The 27,310-nt window shown below is 37.0% G+C and overlaps 2 protein-coding genes across 8 annotated transcripts in view; one reads left to right on the top strand and one right to left on the bottom strand.

Moving 5' to 3' along the window:
• The window catches only part of LOC131432146 (rap1 GTPase-activating protein 1), a 322,963-nt gene extending 312,055 nt beyond the window's left edge, over positions 1 to 10,908 (top strand). For all 6 annotated transcript variants that reach the window (XM_058598255.1, XM_058598254.1, XM_058598258.1 and 3 more), the window contains one exon: positions 8,517 to 10,908. In XM_058598255.1, the coding sequence (XP_058454238.1) occupies positions 8,517 to 8,657 (141 nt within the window). In that variant the 3' untranslated portion in view covers positions 8,658 to 10,908. The remainder of the gene's footprint in view (positions 1 to 8,516) is intronic.
• Positions 10,909 to 17,679: 6,771 nt separating this feature from the next.
• On the bottom strand, positions 17,680 to 19,643 carry LOC131428173 (histidine protein methyltransferase 1 homolog). Of its 2 annotated transcripts, none has more exons than XM_058591890.1 (5): positions 19,470 to 19,643; positions 19,025 to 19,404; positions 18,726 to 18,967; positions 18,200 to 18,393; positions 17,680 to 17,862 (listed from the first exon to the last, which is right to left on the bottom strand). In XM_058591890.1, the coding sequence occupies exons 1-4, from the start codon at positions 19,531 to 19,533 to the stop codon at positions 18,207 to 18,209; spliced, it is 873 nt and encodes a 290-aa protein (XP_058447873.1). In that variant the 5' UTR covers positions 19,534 to 19,643; the 3' UTR covers positions 17,680 to 17,862; positions 18,200 to 18,206. The 2 variants fall into 2 exon arrangements, with proteins under 2 accessions (XP_058447873.1, XP_058447872.1); XM_058591889.1 differs by having other exon boundaries at positions 17,680 to 17,904; positions 19,470 to 19,641.
• Between the last annotated feature and the right edge of the window lie 7,667 nt (positions 19,644 to 27,310).

Here is a 27,310-nt window from a genome sequence, read left to right as displayed (position 1 = left end):
ACTGTTAATTCTTTCGCTAACCCCATTTTGCTGAGGAGGTGTGTATGGAACAGTAGCAACCATCTTCATTCTACAAAACAGTTGTTCTGAACAGTTTTCTCGATGTTTTTCGAATAGTTTATGAAGCAGATTCTTTCAGAAAAATTTTCGAGAAGTTTTTAAAACTGCTTTTTCGAGTAGTCCAAACAGTCTTCTCGAGCAATTTTAGAATGAGGTTTATCGAGCAATCAATCGTTTTTCGAGCAATTTTTCAAGTAGTTTTTATGCCGTATTTTCGAGTAGTTTTTTCGAACAGGTTTGTTTCATAGTTTTTTAAGCAGTTCTTCAAAGCCTTTTTTTCCTCTCGTACAGGTTTTCAAAATGTCTACCCGAGAAGTGTTTTTTCAAGTAGTCTTTTCGAGTAGTTTTATTGAGAAATTTTTCAACCAGTTCTTCAAGCAGCTTGTTTTGGACAGTGTTTTTCAGTATATCTTGAGCAGCAGAGAACTTCTAAAGCAATTCTTTTCTGATATACTTTTCGAGCAGTTTTTCTGAGCAATTTTCCGAACAGCTTTTCGAACAGTTTTCAAAACAATTTTTCCAGAAGTTTTTTCGCGCAGTTTTTCGAGGAGTTTGCGAGCAGTTCACGCAGTCTTCTCGTGCAGTGTTTGAAGCAGATTTATAGAGCAGAATTTTAAACAGTTTGTGATCCGAAGTTAATTTTAGAAGTTTTTCGAACATTTTTGAACGGAAATTTAAAAAAAAATACCCAACGTCGATTAAAAATATTCCGAGATATCACCAAATCTCGACGTTTCAAGCATTTCTAAAACATTTGGTGACAGTTTTTATGCAGTTCGTATCCCAAAAAAAAGGCTCGAGTATACTTAATTTAGTATTTACTTACTTGTTTACTGAAAAATTGTTACAAAGACACAGAGTTAGCCCACCTAAAGATAATTATGCGTATCTCCTACGCATTGTAGATCGTCCGACAACGTAGTGCGAACAATATGATATAGCCTTTACGTACGTCACCAGCTTTGTCACATGTTACCGGGCAAGAAGTCCACTTCCGTGAATTGAGGATCAGTCCGAAACTGTCCCAATAATTTTCCCAATTAAATGTATTTCTTCGTTTTTTTTTGTTCGGAAACAACTCGTTGCCTCAATCCCAGGCATCGAAAAACGATATCATTATTCGGAAATCGGACCGACGACAATTTTATTCTGGAAGCTGGGTTTCCTGAACGAGGCAAGTTTAATTTCTTGAATGTTCTGCGTGTTTGCTTTCCATATAAACATAAATCACAGAGTTGACCATATTCGTTGGATTGAATTAGTCAAAACAATAGTCATTTGATAGTTTTTTACATCCAAGGTGTCCAAACCTTCGGTACCAGTAAATTAAACTGTTGTTTTTGCATACCAATGCTTGTTAATTATTATTTTATCATTATTTTCATCGTTATATGCTTGTTCTCATAACGATGAGTTGATACAAACCGTTTACCAATTGTCCTCTAGCAATAACCTTACCAGATTCAATTGTAACCGAATTTTTTGAAAATTTTGCCTCATTTTCTTGAAAAACAACTCTTTTCACAGATAAGAGGTTTTCCTGTAACCCAGGAATAAATAGACAATTATATAGATTCAAATTGTGTCCAACAATAGATTTCAATTTTATGTTGTAATCACAACAGCTTGCCTTAATTAATTACAATCGGATGTTATGTTACAGTTGTGATGCATAAATAAGTTTGTCTTATGCAAGGGTAATCAAATGAGAGGAAAGACTAGCTTGTATATAAAATGTTTGCTTATGCTATGCCTACTTAGAACACAAACTACAGTATTGAAAGTTTTAGGGTAGTCAGGCACTTATAAGTCCCGTTGTTTGAAATCCTTAAAAGAAAAGTTCGAAAGACATTGATACCCGTCGTTATACCCGTCCCAGAATTTAATTTCAGAATTCAGTTTCAGAATTTAGTTCCAGTTTAAAAAAATTAGGACTCTTGAGCTGAATCCTTATTCAAGATTCTGGTACTGGTTTCTTGACAAGATTTTGGAACAGAATTTTGTGCCTTGATTTAAGTTCGCATTTCGTATCTAGAATGCTGATTCAGGAATTCAACTTCTCAATTCTGGAACAAAAGTCAAGATAAGAATTCTAGATCTAGATTCTGGAAAGAAAAGTTTAGTTCTAAACTCCGAACAAGAATTTTTGATCTGACTTTTAAACCAGAACTTAATTCCTAAATTCAGTTTCTAAATATATTTCCAGAATTCAAAACCTGCATGCTGGAATTGAATTCGGAACTTCGGTTCTAGAACTAGATTTTGTAACTGAATTCAGTTCCTTAACTCAGGTTCAGAACTCAATTCTAGAATTCAATGAGTTCAGTTCCTGAATTATAGAAACTAAATTCATGAACTGAATTCGTGATCTGGATTTGAAGCTGAATTTGGAGCCAGTTCCAGATTCCGAATTTATTTGTTTAACTCAATTACTGAATGTACAAAATTTGGCTTTAAGTGATCAACAATTGTAGTAAAAATGGGATGATATATTTTACTCTGGCCCTTATTACCGTTCTCACTTCCACTTCCACTTCACACAGACATCACATTTACGCCATCTCGTGACGAAAAAGGTTACTAATTCAATAATGTTTAATAGTTTGCTTTTAGCATGCACCAGAATCTGAAATGTCAAAATTCTAATGCATCTGCATCTTTGGAAACTTGAAGTCAGCAAATGAAAATTAGAGCCTCGCACTGGCAATTGACTATACCAGCGCATAGTGGTCTGAAACTGAAAAAAAAACGGTCAAAAGTCTGTACTGACTTTCACTGATTTTTAAGAGCTAACGTGTCTTCGAAGAAGTTTTACAAGATTATATTACGCTTCTTTTGAAAGTGGCTCCGTAATTTTTGTCAAGGGGGCAGTACCAATTTCGAATAAAAATAAATTTTTTTTCACAACAAAAAATGTTTTTTTTTATCTCATTTTAAAGAAAAAAACATTTGAAGTATTTTTGCTGAAGATGTAAATAATGTAAAAAATTATTTTTTGAGATATATTCACTTCTTTTAAAAAACAGTTATTTTTTATTTATCTACGTAGAATCTACCTCTATTACCTAAGTATCTACTACAAAGAGCGCGTAAACACGCATAAACAAGCTCTTGCTTGCACGCGCAACTTGAGCAAAGTGTTGTGATTTTTATTTTGTTTACTTTTTGACAATTAACAATATTAGAAAAAATCTAAGTAGAACTCGGTGCAATTTTTTTAGGCCTTTTCAAAGTTAGTTTTAAATATTGAAAAACCGAACATTTGTCAAAAGTTGAACACATATTAAAAAACCTGTTTTAATCCACCTAGTGGTGTAATGATGCCTTTCTCATGTACATATAAAATTGTGGTGTTCTATTAAAAAAATTTCTCTTCGATTTTTGAAAGAAACCAAGAGATTGTTTGTGCAATAACTAGTATAACATACAGAATAAAATAGTGCTTTGATTGCGTAGGTCATCCTTAAGAAAACGAAGTGGGTTCACTATTATTTGCACTTCCGGCACCGGAACCCGAGAGCCGGTATAATCAAAGTCGGTTCGTACGGCCACCAACTAACATGACATACAAACTCTACTAGTACGCACTCTAAATTATTTAAATTTAAATGTTTGTTGCATCCGAAAATATGCAGTAATTTTTGGTAGGACCATAAGACCTTTCAATTGACCCTGGGAATAACGGTTTAGAGTCCAGTTTATAACATTTTACGGTTTTTGTTCCGCCGGTTTAAGCGACGGTGTACAATATTGAACACACTTTACCCTATAACTCCGGAACCGGAAGTCGGATCTGGATGAAATTCAGGAATTCCGTATGGGAGCACGACCACCTTTCATTTGAATCTAAGTTTGTGAAAATCGGTTCAGCCATCTCCGAGAAAACCTAGTGAGATTATTTGACACATACACACACACAGACATTGCTGAGCTCGATGAACTGAGTCGAATGGTATATGACACTAGTCGGTTTTTCAAGTGATTGCATAACCTTTCTATATGAGAAAGGCAAAAATGGAAAAATGTTCTCCAAACAAAATATGAAAAAGTATTGTAAAAGTACAAACCTTTACGAAGAGATTTCATTTTTGAACGTGTAGATAAATTGAGTTATCGCGAAGCAACACGTTTTTTAATACGATATGTTGATCGTGCGACGCTCACTTATACCGTTTTCGTTTATTGATCAGAGCAGCCCGAAAGCTGACCCAGAGTCGCCCAAACAACGTTTGATATGTTTGTTTTAGCAACCTGTGGTCGCTCTAGATCGGACTCCAATCGTGTAGTTTCGCTCTGAAAATTTTCTCGGGTCGCACCACGCATCCAGCCGAGTTTGTTTATTTTTTCTTTTTTTCATGAGTTGTTGTTTAGGGCGCGTACCACGTGTTCGTTTTACTCGGAGTCAGAGTAGTCCGCGTCTAGGTTTAAAAACGAAAACGGTATTAGAGATGTGCGAACCAGCTCATACCGATGAGCAGCTCCGAACCGATCAGCTCACTAAAGGGAATCGATTCAATGTATCAGCTCATTTAGATTGAACTGAAGGTTTGTTTTGAGCGCCGTTTTGTGCGCCGTTTCTCTTACTCCGTTTTTCTTTCATATGCATGATCGAAATCATTGATGCACAAAGAACAATGCTATGCGAACTAACTTGTTTGCGAATTATTATTATTATGTCATATTTGAGAATATCTGCAAAAGTGGCATCCCTGAATGTACCTTAGCCTACTGAGTGAGAGGTAAGATTTCTTATTGACAATGGCTCATTCAATCTGTTAAAGAAGGATAGATACACATTTGGAAGAACGAACAAAAGCTCATGTACACATTTCTTCTCATTTATAACTCGCTCTTCAAAAGCCGAAGATCCGTTCAGCTCGTAGCTTGTTTCCACCTTTGGAAACATCCAGCAAGGATGCCAGGTCATTTTTGCAAAAATCTGTGATCAAGCCAAAAATCTGTCTGTGCAAAATCTGTGCTCGTTTCCCAGTTTTCATAATAGCTGAGCGAAATCATTTTGGTAAGTAAAAAAAAGGTCTCACTGTGATCAATTTTAAAAATCTATGATCGATTGCAGAAACGGTGTAAATTTGAGACTATTTTCAGAAATCTGTGAGAATCTGTGCCATTCTTTTAAACCCGTGCAAAAGGTAGAAAATCTGAAAGCAAAGTCTTGGCATTACATTCCTGTGGTGGAATTTGGCCTTTCTGTTTCAACAGACTTCGCAGCCGATTCTCAGTGTACAGAATCATTGCATGGCTAGTACTATGGATCCTACTGACACTAAGAATCCTTCCAGGTCGGGGCTCGAACAGACGACAGGTAGAAAATCTGTGAAACACAGATTAATCTGTGAACCTGGCATCCCTGCTTACCAGTGCGGTGAACTGGTTAGCTGCGGTTCTTTTAAAGAGAGCTGTGAGCTATCTGCTCACTTTACAGATTCGATTCACTGGAATGACTCAGGAACGAATTGCCCATCTCTACGCTCACTGCAAAAGTGAGTTACAGAAATAGCAGACGCGTGACGCTCTCCGTTTCTTAACCATTCACGGTTTCAGCATGACCATAGTAAAAATGAGTCACACGAATAGTACTCAGGATATTCTCATTGGAAAATAAATTGGATTAGGAATATATTTTCCTATAAGTATTGTAAAAGTTTGCTGCATTAAGTTGCATACTTCGCTTCCGTACAAGGTTTCCTAGGTAAAAATAGGTAAAATGATGTATAACTTTTCCAGAAAAGAATAAACCTATGCATTACCTTCTAAAAAATTATGGGATTTTATATTTTCTACAATTATTCCAAACAAAGTATGTATAAAAAAATAACTTGAAACAAGTTATGATTGGAAAACTAGTTAAAAAAGTTAAAATGTTGTTTACATTTGCCAGGAAAGAACAAACCTATGTACTACCTTCAACAAAAATATGTGATATTTTTTATTTCTACAATTATTCCTAACAAAGTTTGCATAACAAAAAACTCAAAACAAGTTATGAATAAAAACTGTTTTTTAGATCGTTGCCATGAAAACGCTTTGTATATCCGAAACGGTGCGACCTAGACTTTTGGTATATTTGACAAAGTAAATTATTTTCAGTAGTTCCAAAACTTTAAGGAAGAAAAAAATTTTCTATCCCTTCAGAAAAAACAGTTATACACCCAAACCTCCATTTACGTAACTTATATATGTATATATGTATTAATATACGTACGCATGTGTGCAAATATTTGTATTTCCTAATACATATAAATATTGGTGAAGTAAAAGCGATAATTTATATGTATAAATATATACACATATACGCAAACGAGTGAGTGTGTAAGCATACATACATACATACATATATAAGGTTCGTAAATGGAGGTTTGGGTGTAGTTATATTTTTTGTCAAAGTAGGCCATGAACAATTAGGAATATAATCAAATTACGCGTCAAATTGTTTGTAAATAATTTCTTAAAAGCAACTATATGCATTAAGAGAACGGGTTGGCAGCGTAGTTACGTATCCCAAGTAACAATTTTAATATTAATAAATACTTGTAGCTGTCTTCAATGCTACATAATAAATCTTACATTAAAACTTTAAACTCTACGAAAGCCTACTGAAAACCTCTATAAGAGCATGTTCCTGCCGAGTGGACCATTCTTCATAAGGTTTATAAAGCAAAGTGAAGAATTAGCATAAACCTGCGTTAAAACTCCAAATTCAAGAAAATTTTGAAACCAGCTTTACGATCAACATTTAATTTATTCGGAAGGAATGAATTCCGCTATGACTAAATTGTCATTTTGATCATATTTTTCATGGCTATGTGTGTGTCATGTCTGCTTTGAATGCAACCAGTAAGAATATATTAGATTTTATTTACAAGTTTAAGGGTTTGTCCGAACGTAAAAACTTCATGCGCTTTTATTTTTATCGTGAACGTTTGGATAAAAATAAGAATTATAACTAATCGCCTTGAAATAAATGCAGTTTTTGCGAAAATCTCCATGATTTTTGAAATTTTTTTTGTGATTCTTCGTCATTTTTGTATAAAACTATTTCGTGGCATTATAACTTGTGCATACGTTCTGAAAATGAATCATTAGAGCCCATCATTTTTATTCGTTTTTGCATTTCGAAGTATATTTGATGTCAATAAATGCTACAGTATAGGACATCATAATGGCGGCCATGAAATTTTCTTTAATGCAAATTACGCTTAACCCAAGAAGCAATAAATCAAACAGCCCACAACAAATGTGTCATAAATGTACTTTAGAATTCTCAAATTCGCTCTGAGTGAAACTGTCATCCAATGAACACGCACACACACACAAAACTAGATTTATGAAAGAATTTAATTGACAATAATGTTTTAAAGAAAATGTTTGAAAGCAATATTAAAAGTGTTTGCATGGTTTTATTCTAGTACACATTGTTTTATTTTTAGTCCAGTTGTTAGTCTGGGTAAAAAGTTTTATAGAAGCTTTAAAAACTATGATATTACTTGTCAAAAGAGACATTTATTATAGTCGTCATAAAATAGGTAGTGATTGAAAAATCAATCACAAAACTCCTATAAATTACAATCAAAACCATTAGGCATTCGAATTGTTGCTTGGGTAGTCATCTACTTTGTTTTTCACAATCCTGAGACAATCATATCGCTGACTGAATTGGAATTTATGAAGTCCTTTTCGATTACTTCAGAACTTCTTAAAAAGCAAAATCTCGTGGACGTAGGGGGAAGTGATAGTTTAAAAACTGTTCATGAACTGGAACACTGAGACTTCGCATCAGTAAACGCCTTTTACTGCCCTGAACAAATCTTCACTTTTCGAGAACCATCGATTGAACGTTATTCCTTCGGCTGGATTATGATGAAATTCCTTGATTGTTACAGAAAGGGACTCGATGATCTGCTCGGCAGTGTTTCTTGGTATGCGACGTTCCGGAATAGCTTGTGTAGACGTCAACCGGTCCAGCAACAGAAGTAACTTGTTTATTATTCAGATTCGCGTTTCATGCTCAAATTTTTTTGAGATTATCTTGAAGGCTTGATATTTTTTTGCAGTTCCTCGACGCTAAATTGTTACAAACAAAATAAAAGATGGCAGAATGCTTAATCGCATATTTGCTTCTAGTTTGAATGAGAGCTTGTAGAAAACGAATAACTTTTCTCTACTCGCTGTCAGCTTCGATAGCTATGTAGAGTCACGGCATCCTATGATTATCCTATCTGTAGCATGAGTCATTCATCCTTGTGATACACGCGACAGTCATATATGAGTTCCCATGCACAGTACATTCAAGAAAAATGTCAACAGTGAGATATGACAAAACCAATTTCATCAAATCTGTACGAACACTTGTTTTGATATGTTAACATAAAAAATCTTTCATTCCGTTTTTCGTATTTAGAGCATCACAACAATAATATTTTCCCTATTAATTTCAGACCTGCCAGCGAGACATCAAACGGCTCCGGGAACGGGAACTATCGTTGCAGGGCGATCTGGCTGCGGCCGGCAAAGAGATTCTGCGGCTACGTGATCTGCTGAAGGAGTACATGCCGGCAGCGGCAACGGAACCAATGTAAATTGGCGAAGCTTTAACCAAAACAACTACCCACCACCTTCACCATCACCACCTTTCACTTTCATCATCATCATCAGTTACGCCTACATCACGCATTACATACCTAGTTGGGGAAAACCACGTCGCTGTTTTTCTGTTAACCGTGCTGTGCACTGCTGGCTAGTATTTCTCGTTCCGTTACTAACGAACGTTACTACGTTGGTCGAAAATGAACGTAATCTCAATCGCTTTTTCTTAGTACTAATCGAATAGTACATTCTAGACATTTTTCTCAAGAAACAGATAATTGAACTAATTTATTAAGTTGTTTGTTTTGTGTAAAAAATCGTTTTCATATTTTTAGTTATATTTATTTCATATTCCACTTGGAAGTTCTCTTCGTAACTATTTAGTACATAGGAATATATATATAGGTGTCTCTGTTAGTCCTCAACCATTTCTGCGCTTTCATTGTTACCCGAATAACTGCAGCATGCAAAAACAAAACAAAAAAACTACTACTTAATGTTGCGCATTAATCCTCAGAGTGCTTTTCAAGAAAAGATTGATCATGTTTACTCACTGAAAACAAGCGATTATTTTGTTTCGAATTAAACAACCTGTAAATAGAGGTATGTTCAGCGTGCTGCTCTTTGAAATTCAGTCAATCAGTCAGGGCACGTTCGGGTGAATCGGGAGGTCATCTTCCTCGTCGAACTCTCTGGCGGTAGCGCTGAGCTTTGGATCAGTTTCTCTCTGTTATTTTTTGTCATTCACTCAGAGTGTGTGGAAAAAAGAGAACAAAAAAAAAACTGTGCTGTAAATGTCAATTATCGTTTATATATTTATAATATTACTATACGAATAAAATTTAAAAAAAGATAGAAAATCAGACACTATTTAGAGCACTGTCGTGTAATGAATAAACGATCTAAGCGTTAAATCAAAGCAGATATATTTTAAAGAAAAGAAAATGTTGTTCATTTTTTAGTGAAGGAGGGAGAACAATTTTAAAACGGGCTATTAAGTAGATCGCACTTCTCCTGTGAGAGCGAGCGAGTGTTTTTAGTTGACGAGTGATTGCTAAACCAAAATAAACCAAAAAAACAAGAGAAAATACTACAATACTGATAATCACAGCGAAAAACCGAAATCAAATTATGACGGTTTTCTCTAGCTTCTAGTAGTTACAGACTATAGTAATACACAGATGTAATGTATAAATGCATAAAAAGTAACAACACAAGAAAAAGCTAACCCTTAGATGTGCAATACAACTCAATTTCAACGACTAAGTGAAAAGTAAAAAACAAAAAAAAATGCAGCACTTAAATTTTACCTTTTTAGGCCTTACTTAATGCAAATTTTTGGGAAAAAAAACTACACCAAAAAACATACACCAACAGAAACGCAAAACCTTTCAAGTGCAAGGCTATTGCCTATTTCGAGCAGATCTTTATCAGAAAACAAAAACAAATCCTGCAACTGTTTGTACGAAAATACTGCCTTCTATCGCTATGATCTTTCCTAATATACAAATAATGCTGTTTCCAAAAACAAAAAATGTGCTGACAAAAGAAGTAAAACCAGAAGTACTTTCACTGGGCACACCTCCAACTCTGCCAGAGTAAATGTGGAGGAAAATACATTTAAATAATTGATACCAAAGTTAATGACATTCCCAAAAGACACCGCCACCACCCCAACCTTTGTCTCACAATAGAGTTTCTTCTTCTTCGTCAGAAATAGATGATGGTTTCGGATGACTGATTTGACATCAGCAAAAAATTACCAGTCAGTCAAGTAAACAAATCATTTCATATCAGCCTAGCATCAACATTCAAATAAATGTCAGAAATGGGAAAACTACCGTTAAAAAAAAAAAATTTGTAGATTTAGAGCGCAAATAAAAAATAGTAAAAACAGAAAGCACACAAATAGATGGAAACAAAAACAAAAATGTTGTTATGTCAGCATACCGAAATCTTTACAAACTCATACAAAACAAAAACCAATGTCCAGTGTCCAACGCACCTAATCAAAAAAAATAAAAATAAAAAAAAAGAACTGAAAGAGATTGCAGATGAAAGATACAAAAACGGAAAAGAACCAGAAACCAAAAGAATGAAAAATAATACAACTACACAAATACCAAGTCTATCTACTCTAAAGCGATACTGAAAATGCAGCAGAAAAAAATGTAGTAAACATTTGGAAGTAACCAATGAAAACCCATAGAGTATATATATTTTAAACCCATGTATTAGAGAAAACTGTTGCCCGGTTGTCTTTATTTCAGCGTCAAGAAAAGAACCGAAAAGAAGTTCCTTGCCTTCAGAGTACGTGTCAACGATTCCTGACTGCCTCGCATGATATCATCGTCGTCGTCTGAAACAATTTGCTTGGGAATAGCCCGTAATTTCACGTTGTGTAAACTGCATTGATCCCTGCATGCTGATGAATACCGACACCGACAACTTTCGAATGCAGATCTACTTGGAAAGGAAAGATTGTTAGTTCAATGCGTGTTGCTACTAGAAACCGAGGAATCCTCTGCATTTTCACATCCATCACAGGAAGGGGTTGTTTGTAAGTGAATTTTTGAATATTATTATCATGTGTTTGTTGCTCTGGGTAGCCGGCTACCGAGAATACGTAGCAAATTTTTTTGTGTTTTGTAAAATATGTGCTTCCTACTGAAATGTCAAATTCCTTCCAAAACTCGCAAAACTCCGGACAGCCGGCTGTCGGGAGTTTTTTTTACTGACAAGGCATCACTCGATCCCCATCAATCGAACAAAAACGTCGCAAGATGACATTTCGTTACTGAAAAAAGTACGGGTGTGTAATGTCAGAGACATAACTGGATGTCGTGAATACGAATAAAACTGACACACTTTCTTTATACTTCCGAATTCGAATTGGTAGTTGATCGATTGTGTGAATTGCAACTTTGCCCTTTTTCACTACTAGAATTTCAAACGATGCGCCTAGACTAAATTACAAATTAGTTACATTAATCATTCTGAAACGCAATTAAATATAATGAAATAACTAGATAGTTCTTTATAATAAAAATGGGCCGTATAGAGTACAGTAAAGCAAAATTTCGCATAATTCTTTGAGAGTATTATTATGGTTCTAAAAAGAACCGAATAGAATTCTAGAATAAGGAATTGGACCTGAGTTCAAGAACTAAATTTAGAACCAAGAACAGAAGTTCTGCTTTCATTGACGACTGCTCCACCTGATGATTGAAGTCCAAATGAGAGCACGACCTGAGCGTTTGAGGTTTGGCACCACGCTAAAGGTCTGCTCTCATTATTGACGACCGCTGCTCCCGACAATTGAAGTCCAAATGAAAGCACGACCTAAGCGTTTGAGGCTTTATACCACGCAAAAGGTCTGCTTTTATTGACGACTGAAGTCCAAATGAGAGTTGCGACCTGAGCGTTTGAGGTTTTTAACCACACAGAAGGTGCACTCTCCGAAGCTGCTGGTCCCACGACGTCTGCTTGCATCCAACGCACAAGAAGAAATGATCGAATTTCGACCACGGTTCCCCTTTTATATGCAGTCAGTTGAAAGTATATGCCTGAGTATCTCAAAATCGTCGTCCTTGCGCGAAAAAGCCAAGCAAAAGTAAAGATTTTTCCGCGTTGTTTTCAAAATTTGAGAAATCCTAATATTTGAGTTGTTTGTGGTTATCTCACACTGTTCAAAATATTACCCTAAATTCCTGATCATATTTTTGATGAAATGGTGAAAGAATTATGTTGCTGCCTTTAATACAAGTCGAGATATTCACGATTAAGTTCTGCCCATTCTTCCATATGGCTAATTTTGAAAAGACACCCCATAGTAAAGTAAGTCGTATTCACGACAAAATAAAACGCAAACAAATCAAAGTATCTTTTGCGCAACACTTGTGAACATGTTTATTTTCTTTCGGTATTATATTATAACCATGGTATTCTTAAAACCCTTTCTATGTTCATCGACGCTTTTTCACATGAGTCTGATAAAAGTATTGTATATTGTATATTTAAACCCGGCTTTAACCTATTGTGGTCGTTCACCGGATGCCTAATAAAAAGTATGCCATTGTTGCGTGCTACAGTTCACGATTACTGAACAAGAATTTTTCATTGATTCGTGTGGGACTTCGTAATCTAGAGTTTATCTTAAAAAACAACAACAAATTTTGTCGGTTACGTCACTTATGCCATCATATCTCCGGAACCAGAAGTGACAGAAATTTGATCTACGAATTTGATCCACAATTTTCTGAGAAAAAAAAACAAATGAAAAAAAAAACAAATGAAGCCAAAATACTATGCTAAAAGGTACTGTATCCTTTAACAGCTATAGGCCTGGGCTGTCCTTTGCTGTATCAAGCGTACGTCTCCACATAACTCGGTCCATGGCTGCTCGTCGCCAGCCACTCAAGGCACGGACGCTTCTGAGATCACCCTACACTTGATCGATCCACCTTGTTCGCTGCGCTCCTCTTCGTCTTGTACCAGTCGGATTAGATTCAAGAACCATTTTCACTGGGCTGTCGTCCGATATACTTATGACATGCCCAGCCCATCGTAGACGTCCGATTTTGGCTGTCCGTACGATGGGTGATTCATACGCCGTCTCCAAGTTCCGTCTTCCATCTGCACTCCGCCATAGATGGTCCTCAGTACCTTTCTTTCGAAAACACTGAGGGCGCGTTGGTCCTCTGCCAACATAGTCCAGGTCTAGTGGCCATAGAGAACAACCGGTCTAATGAGCGTTTTGTAGATGGTCAATTTCGTGCGTTGGCGTACTTTTCTCGATCGAAGGGTTTTTCTGAGTCCAAAGTACGCCCGATTCCCTGCCAGAATACGTCTCTGTATTTCTCTGCTGGTGTCATTATCGGCGGTCACCAGTGAGCCCAAATACACGAACTCGTCAACCACCTCGATATTGTCACCGTCTATCAATATTCGTGGTGGGAGGCGTAGTGTTCCTTCTCTAGAGCCTCTTCCTCTCATGTATTTTGTTTTCGACGCATTTATGGCCAGTCCGATACGCCTAGCTTCAGCTTTCAGTCCGATGTAGGTTTCCGTCATCTTCTCAAGGTTACGTATCACAATATCAAGATCGTGCCACTCGTGTCGATCCTCGCTCTTCGAATCACACCTTCCAAGGCAATATTGATCAGGATACAAGAAGGTCCATCACCTTGACGTAACCCTCTCCGAGATTCGAAGGGACTCGAGAGCGTCCTAGATACTCGTACGTAGCACATTACTCTATCCTTTGTTGCTTTGACCAATCGCGTCAGTTTATCCGGGAAACCGTATTCGTGCATGATCTGCCATAGCTGCTCTCGATCGATTGTGTCGTATGCCGCTTTGATGTCAATGAATAGGTGATGCGTGGGTACGTTGTATTCACGACACTTCTGGAGTATTTGTCTTATCGCGAATATGTGATCCGTAGTGGCGCGGGCTCCAGTAAATCCCGCTTGGTACGGCCCTACGAATTCCATAGCTATTGCTGATAGACGACGGCAAAGGATTTTGGAGAGTGCCTTGTAGGCGGCGTTGAGCAATGTGATTGCGCGACAATTGCAACAGTCGAGCTTATCGCCCTTTTTGTAGACGGACATACCACTCCATCCATCCATTCCTGCGGTAGAATCTCCTCCTCCCAAATCTTAGAAATCATCCAGTGCCTCTCCTCCATGTTTGAGCAGCTCGCTTGGTAACTGGTCCTTGCCCGCGGCTTCGTTGTTCCTCAGTTTGCCGATCTCCTCACTTATCTCCGTCAGATCAGGTGCTGGGAATCTGTCGTCGGCTGAGCGTGCACCCAGATTGATTCCTGTATCCTGTGATTCGCCATTCAAATGCTCGTCATAGTACTGCTTCCACCTGTCGATCACCTCACGTTCGTTCGTGAGAAGGTTACCACTGGTATCTCTGCACATTTCGGCCTGTGGTGTGTAGCCTCTACGTGAGCGGTTCACCTTTTCATACGAGGTCTGTTCAAAAAGTACCCGGAATTCTCATTTTTCTAAAAAAATATTTATTTATTCGTCTACATCTATATGGTCCCCTTCAAAGTAATCCCCCCTAGATATAATACACTTATGCCAGCGTTTTTTCCAGTCTTCGAAACACGCCTGATAGTCACTTTTTGTAATGCTCTGTAGCACTCTCAGCGATTCTGCCTTTATCTCAATCGATGAAAGGAATTTTGCTGCCACTCGTTTCATGCCCAAAACATTTGAAAAAATATGATGGCATGAGCCAACTGATATGCCAACTTTATCAGCAACTTCTCTAATAGTGATTCGGTGATCATCCATAGTCATTTTTTCCACTTTTCCCACATTATCATCGATTATTGACGTGCTGGGTCGACCGGAGCGTTCGTCGTCTTCAACGTCTTTGCGGCCATCTTGGAAACGCTTATACCACTCGTAAACACTTGTTTTTTTTCATAGCAGACTCACCGTAGGCTCTCTGTAACATTTCGCACACTTGGTTACACTTTATTTCATTTTTCACGCAAAATTTAATACAAATTCTTTGACTCTTCAATTCTTCCATTGTTTAAACTAACAAAAAACGCCGAGCTAAAAAAAACACGTCTACACCAGCCGCTACAAGACAGAATGTAAACAATGAATACAGCTGAAAATTTCACCATACATTAGGGACATATGTACCAACACAATTAAAAATAATTTGACCACCGGACTCTCCAGACGCGCGCAATTAAAAAATTCCGGGAACTTTTTGAACAGACCTCGTAGTGTGTCATTTGCGCGGTACAGCTGTTCCATTTTTCTCTTCGACCAACTGCTGACATTCGCCGTCAAACCAGTCATTTCCTCGATTCGATAACCTCGTACCTAGTAAGGTTGAAGCAGTGCGGACTGCGGACCTTATATTTCTCCAGCCGTCTTCAAGAGTCGCCGCGCAAAGCTGCTCTTCAGTTGGTAGCACTAGCTCCAGTTGTTGCGCGTATTCCACTTCAGTACGAATGCTACGTAGCTGCTTGAGATTGAGTCCCGGTCTTTCCTGTGCGACGAGTATTGTGCACCGTCGGTAGTTTTGAGCGCATACAAACCGCGACAAGGTAGTGGTCAGAATCAATGTTGGCACTGCGGTAAGTGCGGACATTGATGACGTCGGAGAAGAATCGCCCGTCGATGAGAACGTGGTCGATTTGATTTTCCGTATGTTGATCAGGTGATCTCCAGGTGGCTTTGTGGATATCTTTGCGGGGGAAGAAGGTGCTTCGAACTACCATTCCTCGGGAGGCTGCAAAGTTGACGCATCGTTGACCGTTGTCGTTTGTTACCGCGTGCAGGCTCTCCAGCCGGATCACGGGCCTGTACATTGCCTCCCGGCCTACCTGAGCATTAATGTCGAAGATGACGAGTTTTACATTCCACCGTGGACAGCTGTCGTAGGTTTGTTCCAGCTGCGTGTAAAATGCTTCCTTCTCGTCATCGGGTCTCGTCTCATGTGGGCAGTGCACGTTGATGATGCTGTAATTGAAGAAACGGCCCTTGATCTTCAATACGTATATTCTATCACAGATTGGCTGCCACCCAATCACGCGCTGGCGCATCTTGCCCAACACTACAAATCCAGTTCCTAGATCGCTGGTTGTGCCACAGCTCTGGTAGAAAGTAGCCGCTCGATGCCCACTTTTCCACACCTTCTGTCCCGTCCAACAAAGTTCCTGCAGTGCTACGACATCGAAGCCGCGGATTTGAAGCTCATCATGCAGCATTCGGTCGTATCCTGGGAAGCCAAGCGATTTGCAGTTCCATGTGCCAAGCTTCCAATCGTAGTCCTTATTTCGTCGCGTAGGTCTTTGCCGATTATTCCGAGTCGTATTTCTTTCTTGATCGTACGTAACAAGTGTTTTCCGGGCGGCTTGTTAGGCCTGCACCAACCTCCCGTCTCGCCGGAGGGCCATCGTGTCAGCACTGTTTAGAGTCCCACACTGACACAAGGCGGTAATCAGCCGCTCTTAACATGGGGAACAGACGCTGTTTCGAGCCGCCCCAACATGGGGAACAGATGCTCGGGTAGGCTCGCTCTCTGTAAAGAGAAGGCAAGCCCCCCTCCATTCCCTGTCAGCATACGACCAAAGTCCCACCGGGGTTGGTTACCCGATCTTTCCTATGGTTACTCCACAGATAACAGATATACAGGCTCACATATGAACTGTGTGTAAAATTTGCTCCATCAGCATGGCGAACACTTGCAGATGTCACCACGATCGACACGAGGTGCCACCACTATTTGGGTACCGCTTTCACATGAGACACAACTATGGGTGCAACATTCACTTCTCGCTAGATTTTTGTTCTGCTGTTGGTTAAAATGAAAAGTTTATTTTTGTTTTATTCCGATCGAATTCTCGTGTGATTTATGCGACATGGAAATAAAATTGTCTTAACACTTAGGGAAACCGTGTGATAAGTGCTAAAATTGTTGTAGTTGGAATATTTCTACAACAGGCAGGAGGATTTTGTTTCCGTTCCGGAACGTAGTGGATCGTTTTGAAAGATCGCGGCGAACAGTCGAGTAGGTGGCAATAGTGTTTCCAACGTATAGCAAATTTGAAATTTACACAGGATTTTGAAAAATTTTGTTCGAGCCTGTATATCTGTTATCTGTGGTTACTCGTACCCCAGCCGGTACCGCGGAGAGATAGGAATAGGAGTTACTGGATAAGAGGCTAAGAACCGCATTGAGGTCTGAATTGCGCATTGTCCAGTCGTTTACCAACCATCATTTCATCGTGCTTCGTTCAAAACCCCTACTATTGGGATATGGCGAGAAAATCGATATCTCAGTGAATATTTGAAGGATTCTTACAATCTACGGCAATCACACACACACTGTCACACATTCATAAGCACACAGACATTTGCTCAGTTCGTCGAGTTGAATCGATTGATATTTGACACTCGACGGGCCTCGGCAAATTTGTCTAAAATTACAGCAAAGTCTATACCTATTTTATGCTTATAAAAAAGGGGATTATGTTTACTGATTGTAGACAAACGTTTATTTTGTTTTAAACTAAAAAACATGTAAATAGAGGTATGTTCAGCGTGCAGATTTTTCTTCAGTCAATCAGTCGTCGGGACGTTCGGGCCAATTGGAGTTCCTCTTTTTCGTTGGTTTCTCTTTGTGGTGACTGAGCTTTGGATCAGTTTCTCTCTGTTTGGTCATTCAATAAAAGTGTGAGGGAAAAAAACGGCGCTGTAAATATCAACGTAAATATTTAAATTATTACTATACGAACAAAACAAAAAGTTCAGAGCATTGCCGTGTAAAAAAACGGTCTAAGCATTAAATCAAAGTAAATATGTTTTAAAGAAACAAATGTTAATTTTTTGTGAAGAAGACAATTTCGAAATGAGCTATTAGTAGATCGCAGATCTTAAATATCCAAGAATTGTCATTTTAATCAAAACTAAAAACAACAGAAAAATTACAAATGAAAAAGGATTGAAAAGAATGATAAATATTGCAACTACAAAAGGAAGTTCCTTACCTTCAAGTTACTTCTCTTCAATTGGGTCCTGCACGGCCGGCGACTTCCAGCGTATCTCCAGAATTTCTCGTCGGACACCGTCGTCGATATCTGATGCCGTCCGGTAGCTGAACGTTCCATCCTGTTCCAAAATTGACTCGAAAAGGCGCAAACCTCCACCAACACCGAAATAATAGATTTTGGCAGCCAACAAGCTATCAGGCGAGTTAAGGATGTTTTTACCAAAGTTTTTGTTTGGACATGTATCAAATCGATAAACGAACAAGAAAGCAAATTTAAAATTAGATTAAATCACCGACTAATAATATCTTGAAGATATTGCAAAACTGTGCCGAAACGAAATGTTTTGATATTACATTTCTTTAGTACAATTTCATCATTCCGTTTCAACAGAATATTACATTAATACATAAAAAAAACATTTGCATAACTAATGCCACGATCCTATTGTCACTAGGCATTCAAAACGAGCCAGTAAAACTTAACCACAGCGAACATAAAAAAAAAACATTTTACGAAAGGATACACAACTCCGTCCGGCTTCAGTTTACTCTTGAACAGATTTATCAGGGTGCTGTAGTGTTGTTGGTTGTAAATTGTTTCCGACGTTAGGATCACATCGAATTTTTCCTGTACATGATCCATAAAACTGGCCCAGTCACCGGAGAAGAAGCGCGCTTGAGTGCTGGGCAACGATTTTGTCTCGTCTTCTTCGCAGCAGTTGAAAAAATAGTTTTTCATTGTAATCGCATCGAGAACGACTTTGTTCTGAAAATTAATCTGCGTAATTATTGCATTCCCAACTGCAGCTGCTAGTCCACTTACATAATCCTGAAAAACTACCGCCGCTGCACCGAGCTTCACCGCTAAAATACCGAGAATTCCGGAACCACAACCAAGATCAAGGACCGTCGCTGACTGAAATAGTTTTTTGTACTCTTCTCGTTCTGCAATCAGCTCGCCTAGATCGAAGGTACATTCCCATACCTTCAGGCCTCCTTCATACTGTCCCGGAATTAGATCCGAATGGTCCTGTTCCGCCGTCAAAATTTCACTGGACAAATCTTCTTGGGGTAAAGTCAAGCAATTTAAATATTCCACTTGAAGGTCCACGCTGGCAACAAATACATAAAATTTCTCCCGTTCCGGTCTAACACAGTCTTCCAGCAAAGTAAGTTCCATGCATTCATGTTTAGGGTCCGATTCTGGAACGTAATTCAAAACAGATAATTATATTCTCTTATTTTTACCAATATCTTTTATTTTTCACCGGTTTTATCTTTCGAGTCGCTAGTAGAAGTTACTGTGTCGTTGTTAAATGAAAACTTAAACATATTGAAGAAACGTTTGTTAGCTGATTTAAAATAAGAGCGGTTTAATTAAAATTTGCGCAGAGGTACAGTTTACGCTCATACGGTTACACACTGTTTTCACTATACGTGCCGCTGTATTAAAATCAGAGTTGCTAACTATTTTTTTATATAAGTATTGGCAGAAAACTCAATCTGTACAATATCTATCTCCAAAAATCTATTTCACTCCTCCTGGTTTAACCCTAAGGACAAACACAAAAACTGAAAATTGGTATTTATCTGTATGAAAATTGAGTTATCGGTATTTTAAGAGAGCAAGCGTATCTGCGTTCCTGCATCGAGGACAAAATTCGGTGTAAATACCGATAAACCGGTATAGTTGGCAGCGCTGATTGAAGTACCTCAAATATGATTGGAGGGGTAAGGCACTAAAAATATACACTGAAATAAAAATCTCATTTGCATGCATTAATTTGTCACTACACTGAAAATAATTTTCTGGTAGATACGTTAACAAAGCTGTTCTCCAAATTACTATTCTGATAGCGGCCCTTACACGATCATTAAAAGTGTCATTACTAAAATATAATGACACTTTTAATGATCGTGTAAGGTCTACGAGTTCAGTAATGACACGAGAAATGATGGAATTCCAGATTTTCCTTCATTACCAACATTATTTCTTCTTCTTATTTTTTTGTGGAAGTGCTGAATATCTTTAGAGCTATACGCGAAATAATGACAAAGTGTAGATTTAAATTGTTAATATTTCATTAACCTTAACGTTTCAATGGCAAATCAAATTTATTTTCAGCTAAACGAAAATAAAAATATTGCTATTGCGTTTGCTGGAGTAGTTACAAATACTCATCATTAATAATGAACGTGTAATGCTAAAAAGTAATGATGTACAGTAATGCAGTAATGACGAGCGTTTGAGCAGAAGTGTCATTACTTAGTAATGACACTTTTAATGATCGTGTAAGGGCCGCTGATGAATACTAAGTTTAACAAAAAATTTCTTCTATTAAACAAAATAATGTTTGAAAATACTGCGAATACCTTTTGATATACATAGTCGATTTTAGTATATTCAACATTTAATCTAAATCCAGTATCTAATTAAAACTACTAGAATATATCTGTTAATTCTATTCTATAAAACTAACCTTATTCTATATTGCACCATAATTATGTTTAAATTGTAATCATAATAATTAAAATTTCAATATAACAATTCTTGGTTCTTAAGTTTACCACCAGTGTAGTATTTTTTAACATCGTGCTGCACTGAAAATAACCATAAAACTGTTGCTGCTTTGGAAAAAAATAAAACAATTTTTCATTAGTCGCCATCTTCGCGTATGCTTTGAATTTTCTATTCAATCGTGTTTCTCGTGAAATGGGTAGTGAAAAACTTGCAATAATTATTGACAATTTCATTGCTGAGGAAAGTTTAATCTCAGGTATGAGTTTTCAAAAAAAAAAAAATAAAAAAACATCCCAAGTAACCATATGCATTACATCACTGCACATATTTTTACATTGTTAATGTATAATTACACTAATCCCACAGACTAACAGACATGACAGTATAAGTAAATTCTTATAAAAATAATTTTTCGTGATGCACTAGTTCCACCTATATTGTACTGCGCGAACTATTTACTATCTGTACACCCCTTGTGTTATGTAAAAGTTTTTTTACTAGTTGGTTTCCCCTCGTTTGTCAACACCGATCAGCTGCTTGCAGGGATGCCTGATTTCATCAAAATATTTGAAAATGAATCGTCACAATAAATTATTGGATTACGTTGATAATATATTTAACTTTTTCGCGATGTTGGAAGGTAACCATTTATTTGACTCAACGTTGTTCATCTAGACTATTTTGATTGTGTTGGTAGTTTTCACCCGAAATTAAGTGGCTGCAGACCAGAAGCAAGTAAATATTGTAACAAAACGGGTTCGATTTTGTATTGCGTTGGAGGATGAGAAGTAGGCACAATTATGTATATAGTTTTGGCAATATGTATTAAATCTGTATCCTGCATGAAATTCGCATGGACGTATACAAATCAATACATTACAGGTAATTCTGTATGAATGGCAACTCTGTTGGTAAATGAAAAAAATAACACAGTCTAGATGACAGACAGGATGTTTTTGATAGGGTAACGTGGCGCCATCATGACACATGTGATTACTGTCCCAAATAAAGGAATATTCGAAATGACCGTTAAAATGATTGAAGAATCTAATTTGAGTGTCCTGTCTGTTAGTCTGTGCTAATCCTACATACTTTAAAGCAATGTGCATTAAATTTGCATTCAAAATGTAACTGAGCATAATTTTACAACAACCTTCCGCCGTGCTATATATCTACATTCAATGCTATATTTTGGAGCAACGAAACTTTAATAATAACTATAAGAGTAATAATCCTATGAGTCTAATAAACGCCCTTTTTCGCTTTATAATAGCATTGTAAAAACATGTGCAACTCGGCTGCATTAATTCAAGTTTTACACGAATTTTGAAAGCTGAATTAATGTAAAATTATAATGCGTCGTGGTTACTTGGGATTATCCGAATATATATGATATGATTATGTCTTGGATGCTAAGCCGTGAATGATATAACTTTGTAGGCCATGGTATCACACTAGAATATTTGAAAATTCTACACGAAATGCACTGAATGACATTTTCTCGGTGTCAAAATGGACAAGGCATAAACTTGCTCTTCGCAGAAAACTCATGGTTTGGCCTGATAGTGTATTATTCCACGGGTCAACAATTCGCAACGATGAAGAGGTTGAGAAGAGCAGCTCCGCGGAACCTGCATTTTTTAAAACTGGCAAACTACTGGCTTATTGGAAGACATTCTTGTTAGAAACGAAAAAGGGAAGATTGTTTTTAAATACTACAAATTGCACCAGTATCTGGATAACGTGAACAGAAGAGCACTGTCTCGCACTGTGGTTGATTATTATATAGCTAATCAACAACATTTCACACATGGCGAAATTCGTTAAATAAATTTCTTTACGTTTTCCTCCAGAAATTACAACAATGTCACACCGATTTTACTATAGCGATTATGATAACCAGGGATGCCAGGTCATTTTTTCAAAAATCTGTGATCAAACCCAATACCTGTCTGTGTAAAATCTGTGAACGTTTTCCGTACCTCAATAGCAGTTCAAAATCAATTTGGTAAGCAAAAAAAAAAAAAGAAGGTCTCACTACCCATTTCCCGTTCCATTCTAGCAAATCGAATTCAATGTAGTGAGCAAAAAAAAGGTCTCACAACCAACACGCTCTGTACTTTTTTGTGCTAAACTATGCTCTCGATTTCCAAAATCTGTGAAAATCTGTGATTTATTCAAGAATCTGTTAAAATCTGTGATCATTTTCAGAAATCTGTGAAAATCTGTGTCATTTTTAAAATCTGTGCAGAAAATTCAAAATCTGTGAAACACAGATTAATCTGTGAACCTGACATCCCTGGTGATAACAGTTTGTGACGGTCAGGGATGCCAGGTCATTTTTTCAAAAATCTGTGATCAAGCCAAAAACCTGTCTGTGAAAATCTGTGCCCGTTTCCTGTACCATAATAGGTTATCGAAATCATTTTCGTGAGCAAAAAAAATGTCTCACTACCAACACTCTCTGTACCTTTTCCCTCAACCGCTCTGTGCTAAACTGTGCTCGATTTCTGTGATTTATTCCAAAATATGTGAAAATCTGTGATCATTTTCAGAAATCTGTGAAAATCTGTGCCATTTTTAAACCACAGATTAATCTGTGAAAATGGCATCACTGGTAACAGTTGAATGTCGAAATTAGTGATGGGCAATACGGCTCATTTCAATGAGCGGCTCTGAGCCGAACGCTCTTTCGTAAGAGCCGGTTCAATTGAATGGCTCATTGGCTCTTTTTCAATAAACGTCAATGTGGAGAAGCGGTTCGAGAGAGTGATTGTGAGAGCCACGGAAATGCATGAGCGGTATGGGCGATCTAAAATTGTGTTTCACAACTAGAGGTGTCCATGTGCGAGGAAGCGGGATATTGAAATAAATTAGTTGAAATTTCATTTGAAAAAAATCAAATTTTCTTCTCCTATTACGACAGAATTCTTTGAAAATTCACTGCTGAATGAATGTTATTGTATTGTACTATGTATTTTTGGCAGCTTTATTAGAAAACATCATCGTTTAACCAACAAAGCAATTAAATTTGGGCGTACACAGACACACAGATTTTCCAAGTTGAAACGCAGATTTTAAAATGGCAACTCTGCTTGAGAGCCGCGGTTCAATTTGGAAGAGCCGTAGTTCGTTCGCTCATTGCTACGAGTCAGTTCAAATGAACGGTTCGTGAGCGCTCGCCCATCACTAGTCGAAATAAGCATAGTATCGCACATAGAAAAAAAAATCGTAAAAATAAACAAATTTGGGTTTTACCAGACCCTGTCAGCTTGGAGGGAAATCTATTTTCAGTTCAGCAACGCCATCAAACGGCATCACATTCAACATATCATGTCAATTGTAGGTGTGTGCAGTGCTGCTATTTTAGCGCGCACGAATTTGACATTGCTCTTCCCTACTTCTATGTACGAGATTCGATGCGGACTCCCCTGAGGGCCCCATACTCGCAAAAAGGATGTTGCCAATGATTTGTTCGGGAAATGTGAGAGCTGGATATCTTGTTAATATGATGTCTTTGGTTTTACACAACGAATATTTTTGTTGAAATAGTGACAAAAGAAAATCTGGTTTGATATTGCAAATATTGCTACTTGAAACTACAAAACATGATCGTTTATATTTCTCGGTGGATTAGTTTGTTTCAATAAATAGTTTGATAAAAATAACAAATATTTTACTTGTGCGTTCCTGTCTATCCCTTGACATACAATTTCACAGTAAATTCAACTTAAAAAAATAGTTTTAGATGAAACGAACTCTAGTTAAAGTAAATAATTGTAACGCTTTAAATTCACAAAACCTTTTAGTTGAAATAAATTTCCTTGAAACTAGTTATTTTAACTAACGCTTTTGATTATTGAAACAATACATTTTTGTTTGATTTCAGGAATAAAATGATTTCTTTCAAACTAGTTTAACAAAGTACTTTTTGATACTACTTTTATTTGTTTTCAATTTCCTAATATACATTTTTTTAAATTTTGTTTGTTTCAAGACTTTCAGCCACTTTGTCGCTAGACTATCAAATTATTTACATACCCCACTATCAAACCCTGATTTTTTAATTTTTATAGCAGCCAACAATTCGGTGCTCCATCAGTCAACATAGAGATCTTGCAAGAAATATTTTTTTGCAAAGAAAATGTGTTATGTAATATTATGCAATTTTCAAAATATTCCCAATTATCGATACATACACTTGAATTATTGAAAATCCCTTAGGAATTTAAAGAAGCAGATAAACGTTTCTTATAAAACTTGTAAAAAACTTTATTCGCGGGAGATAAAAAAATGCCCTGAATTATTCTCGCGGGAAAAATGCTCTTGTCTATTGGAAATAAAACTTTTACGGTTCATTTGTACAGTAAACTTAGTTATATCAGTACACAAATAAGATCATTGATAAATTGACCCTCTTTCTTTCTTGAAATAAAGATACAGCAGAATTGAGTCAACACGGATATTTCGATAACGTCAATTCAACTTTGGTTGACATATAATAAATAGTTAATTTGTTTCAACAACAAAATTCATCGGGAGCAAATAACTTTTTCGTTTGGTTAAACCAAAGTTTAGATTCAAATCAAGCAGTGAGCATTTTTAATATTTAAGGGAGAAATTGGTTCAAAACAATCATATTCTAGCTTGAAATGAACATAAATCATATTAAAAATTCTGCTAACTGTTTTGGAAAAAATGTCCCAAAGTATGTTCCATTATGAGCAACAACACAAAATTTTAAATCTTCTAGTAAAATTTTAATTATTGTTCTACCCACTGCAGAACTTTTTTCACCAAAGTCGATATAAGAAAACAGTGCTCATGGATACACAGCCTTTTAGAAATTTAGGACTTCTGCGTTTCCAGTTGTACAAACAATTTATTTAGGTACACTGTCACGCTGACAGTGTACCTCACATACTGGACGAGTTTTACTAGTGAATTTTTAATGTTTGTATCTAAAAATAATAAATAAACCGGTTTTAATCCACCTAGTGGTTGTGAAAGAAAGACATCTAGACATAAATAAGTATGTGCGTGATCTAGCGGTAGGGCATGTTCGCGCACTTTCTATTTCCGATCGGTCAGTACAATTTTATGTATTATTATTGTCATTTATTTTACTCCGGTTTCATCCTCCATTTTATGTAATTTTAACTCTGTTATGCTTCGTAATGCCTATAACTTACAACAACTGAAATCCTGAGATCCTGAAATATTGAAATCCTATTACCGTGCGAAATCTAAGTCTAAAACATATTCTGTTTTCAAGGTCAGTTGGGACAGATATTGTCAAAAAAGTGAACATTTTGACTTAAAACTTTGTATAACTCCAAAAGTAAACATCCGATCTCAAAACCATTCAATAGCGTGCAGGGTGACGGGAAGACCTTTCATTTGCGACTAGTTTGATCAAAATCGGTCCAGCCATCTCTGAGATCTCGACCTCTTAGTTGACAACACACATACAAACACACACACATACACACACGGACATTTGCTCAGTTCGTCGAGCTGAATCGATTGGTATATGACACTCGGCCTTCCGGGCCTCGGAAAGTTTTTCTAAAGTTTGAGCGAATTCAATGAATATATTTTACCGATTAAAAAATATAATTAAAGTCAAACAATTTTACACGGTGCACACAAAACATCATTTGCTTGCAAAAAATCGAATTTCTTAAGAAGGGAAGAAGAAACTCGACGCTTAGAATGTTTTTGATTGATGAATTCATTTTTACACCGCGATTTTAACTGTCAAAGTTAGGATTCGATCAGTGGCGCGACATGTGTCGACAAGTTAAGCCCGTATTCGAGCAAGTTGCGCTGCGGTACGCTCTGCGCGTGCGCGTCGTGATTGAAAAACTCACTGCTCCGAAAGTATTAATCTTTCCACTCTGAAATTTTACCAAGATTAAGTTAAACCCCTAAGGCTTCTTTTTTCAACTGAAAAAAGAAAAAAAATAGGCCCAAGTTTGAATTTTTTTTATTTATTCATTAATTTTTAACTTTTTTCATTATATTAACTCTAACTCATGGAATCGCTTATTTAAAGGCTAAGGAAAAGACGCACATTTCATGTCCTGGACGAATTTTTGTATCTTTTTTAGATTTTACAGTATAGGCTGTTGAAAAAAGGCTCTTTTTTTTGTAAACACGAAACTTCAAACAATCATATCTCGAAAATTCCACGTACCATATCGAAATAAAAAAAATACGTGTCGAACATTTTCGAGTTCTTTACCAAAAAAAAATGATAAAAAAAAATTTTGGGTGGCTGATTTTGCGTGGAATGCCCCATACATAAATTGCTGAACACTTATATGATGACATAGAGCAACAAAGATGTTGTTATGATTGGTATAACAAGAGATATTCACGATCAAAAACTTATCACTTTCACAAGTGGTAGAATTTAACATGGCATCCCATAGTAAAGTAAGACCTAGATTCGGCTCACTGTTCGCTATCATATCATAGGTTGATGTTAAATGTGATTGCATTTGCTCACGAAAATCATCTTCGCATTCGAATTCTTCGGACAAATACGTCAGTAAAAATCTAACTTCATGCATTTGGGCTTGC

The sequence above is a fragment of the Malaya genurostris genome, chromosome 2 (genome assembly GCF_030247185.1).
Source record: "Malaya genurostris strain Urasoe2022 chromosome 2, Malgen_1.1, whole genome shotgun sequence".
In the NCBI taxonomy this organism is placed as follows: Eukaryota; Metazoa; Arthropoda; class Insecta; order Diptera; family Culicidae; genus Malaya; species Malaya genurostris.
This window is presented reverse-complemented; position numbering and strand designations above follow the sequence as displayed.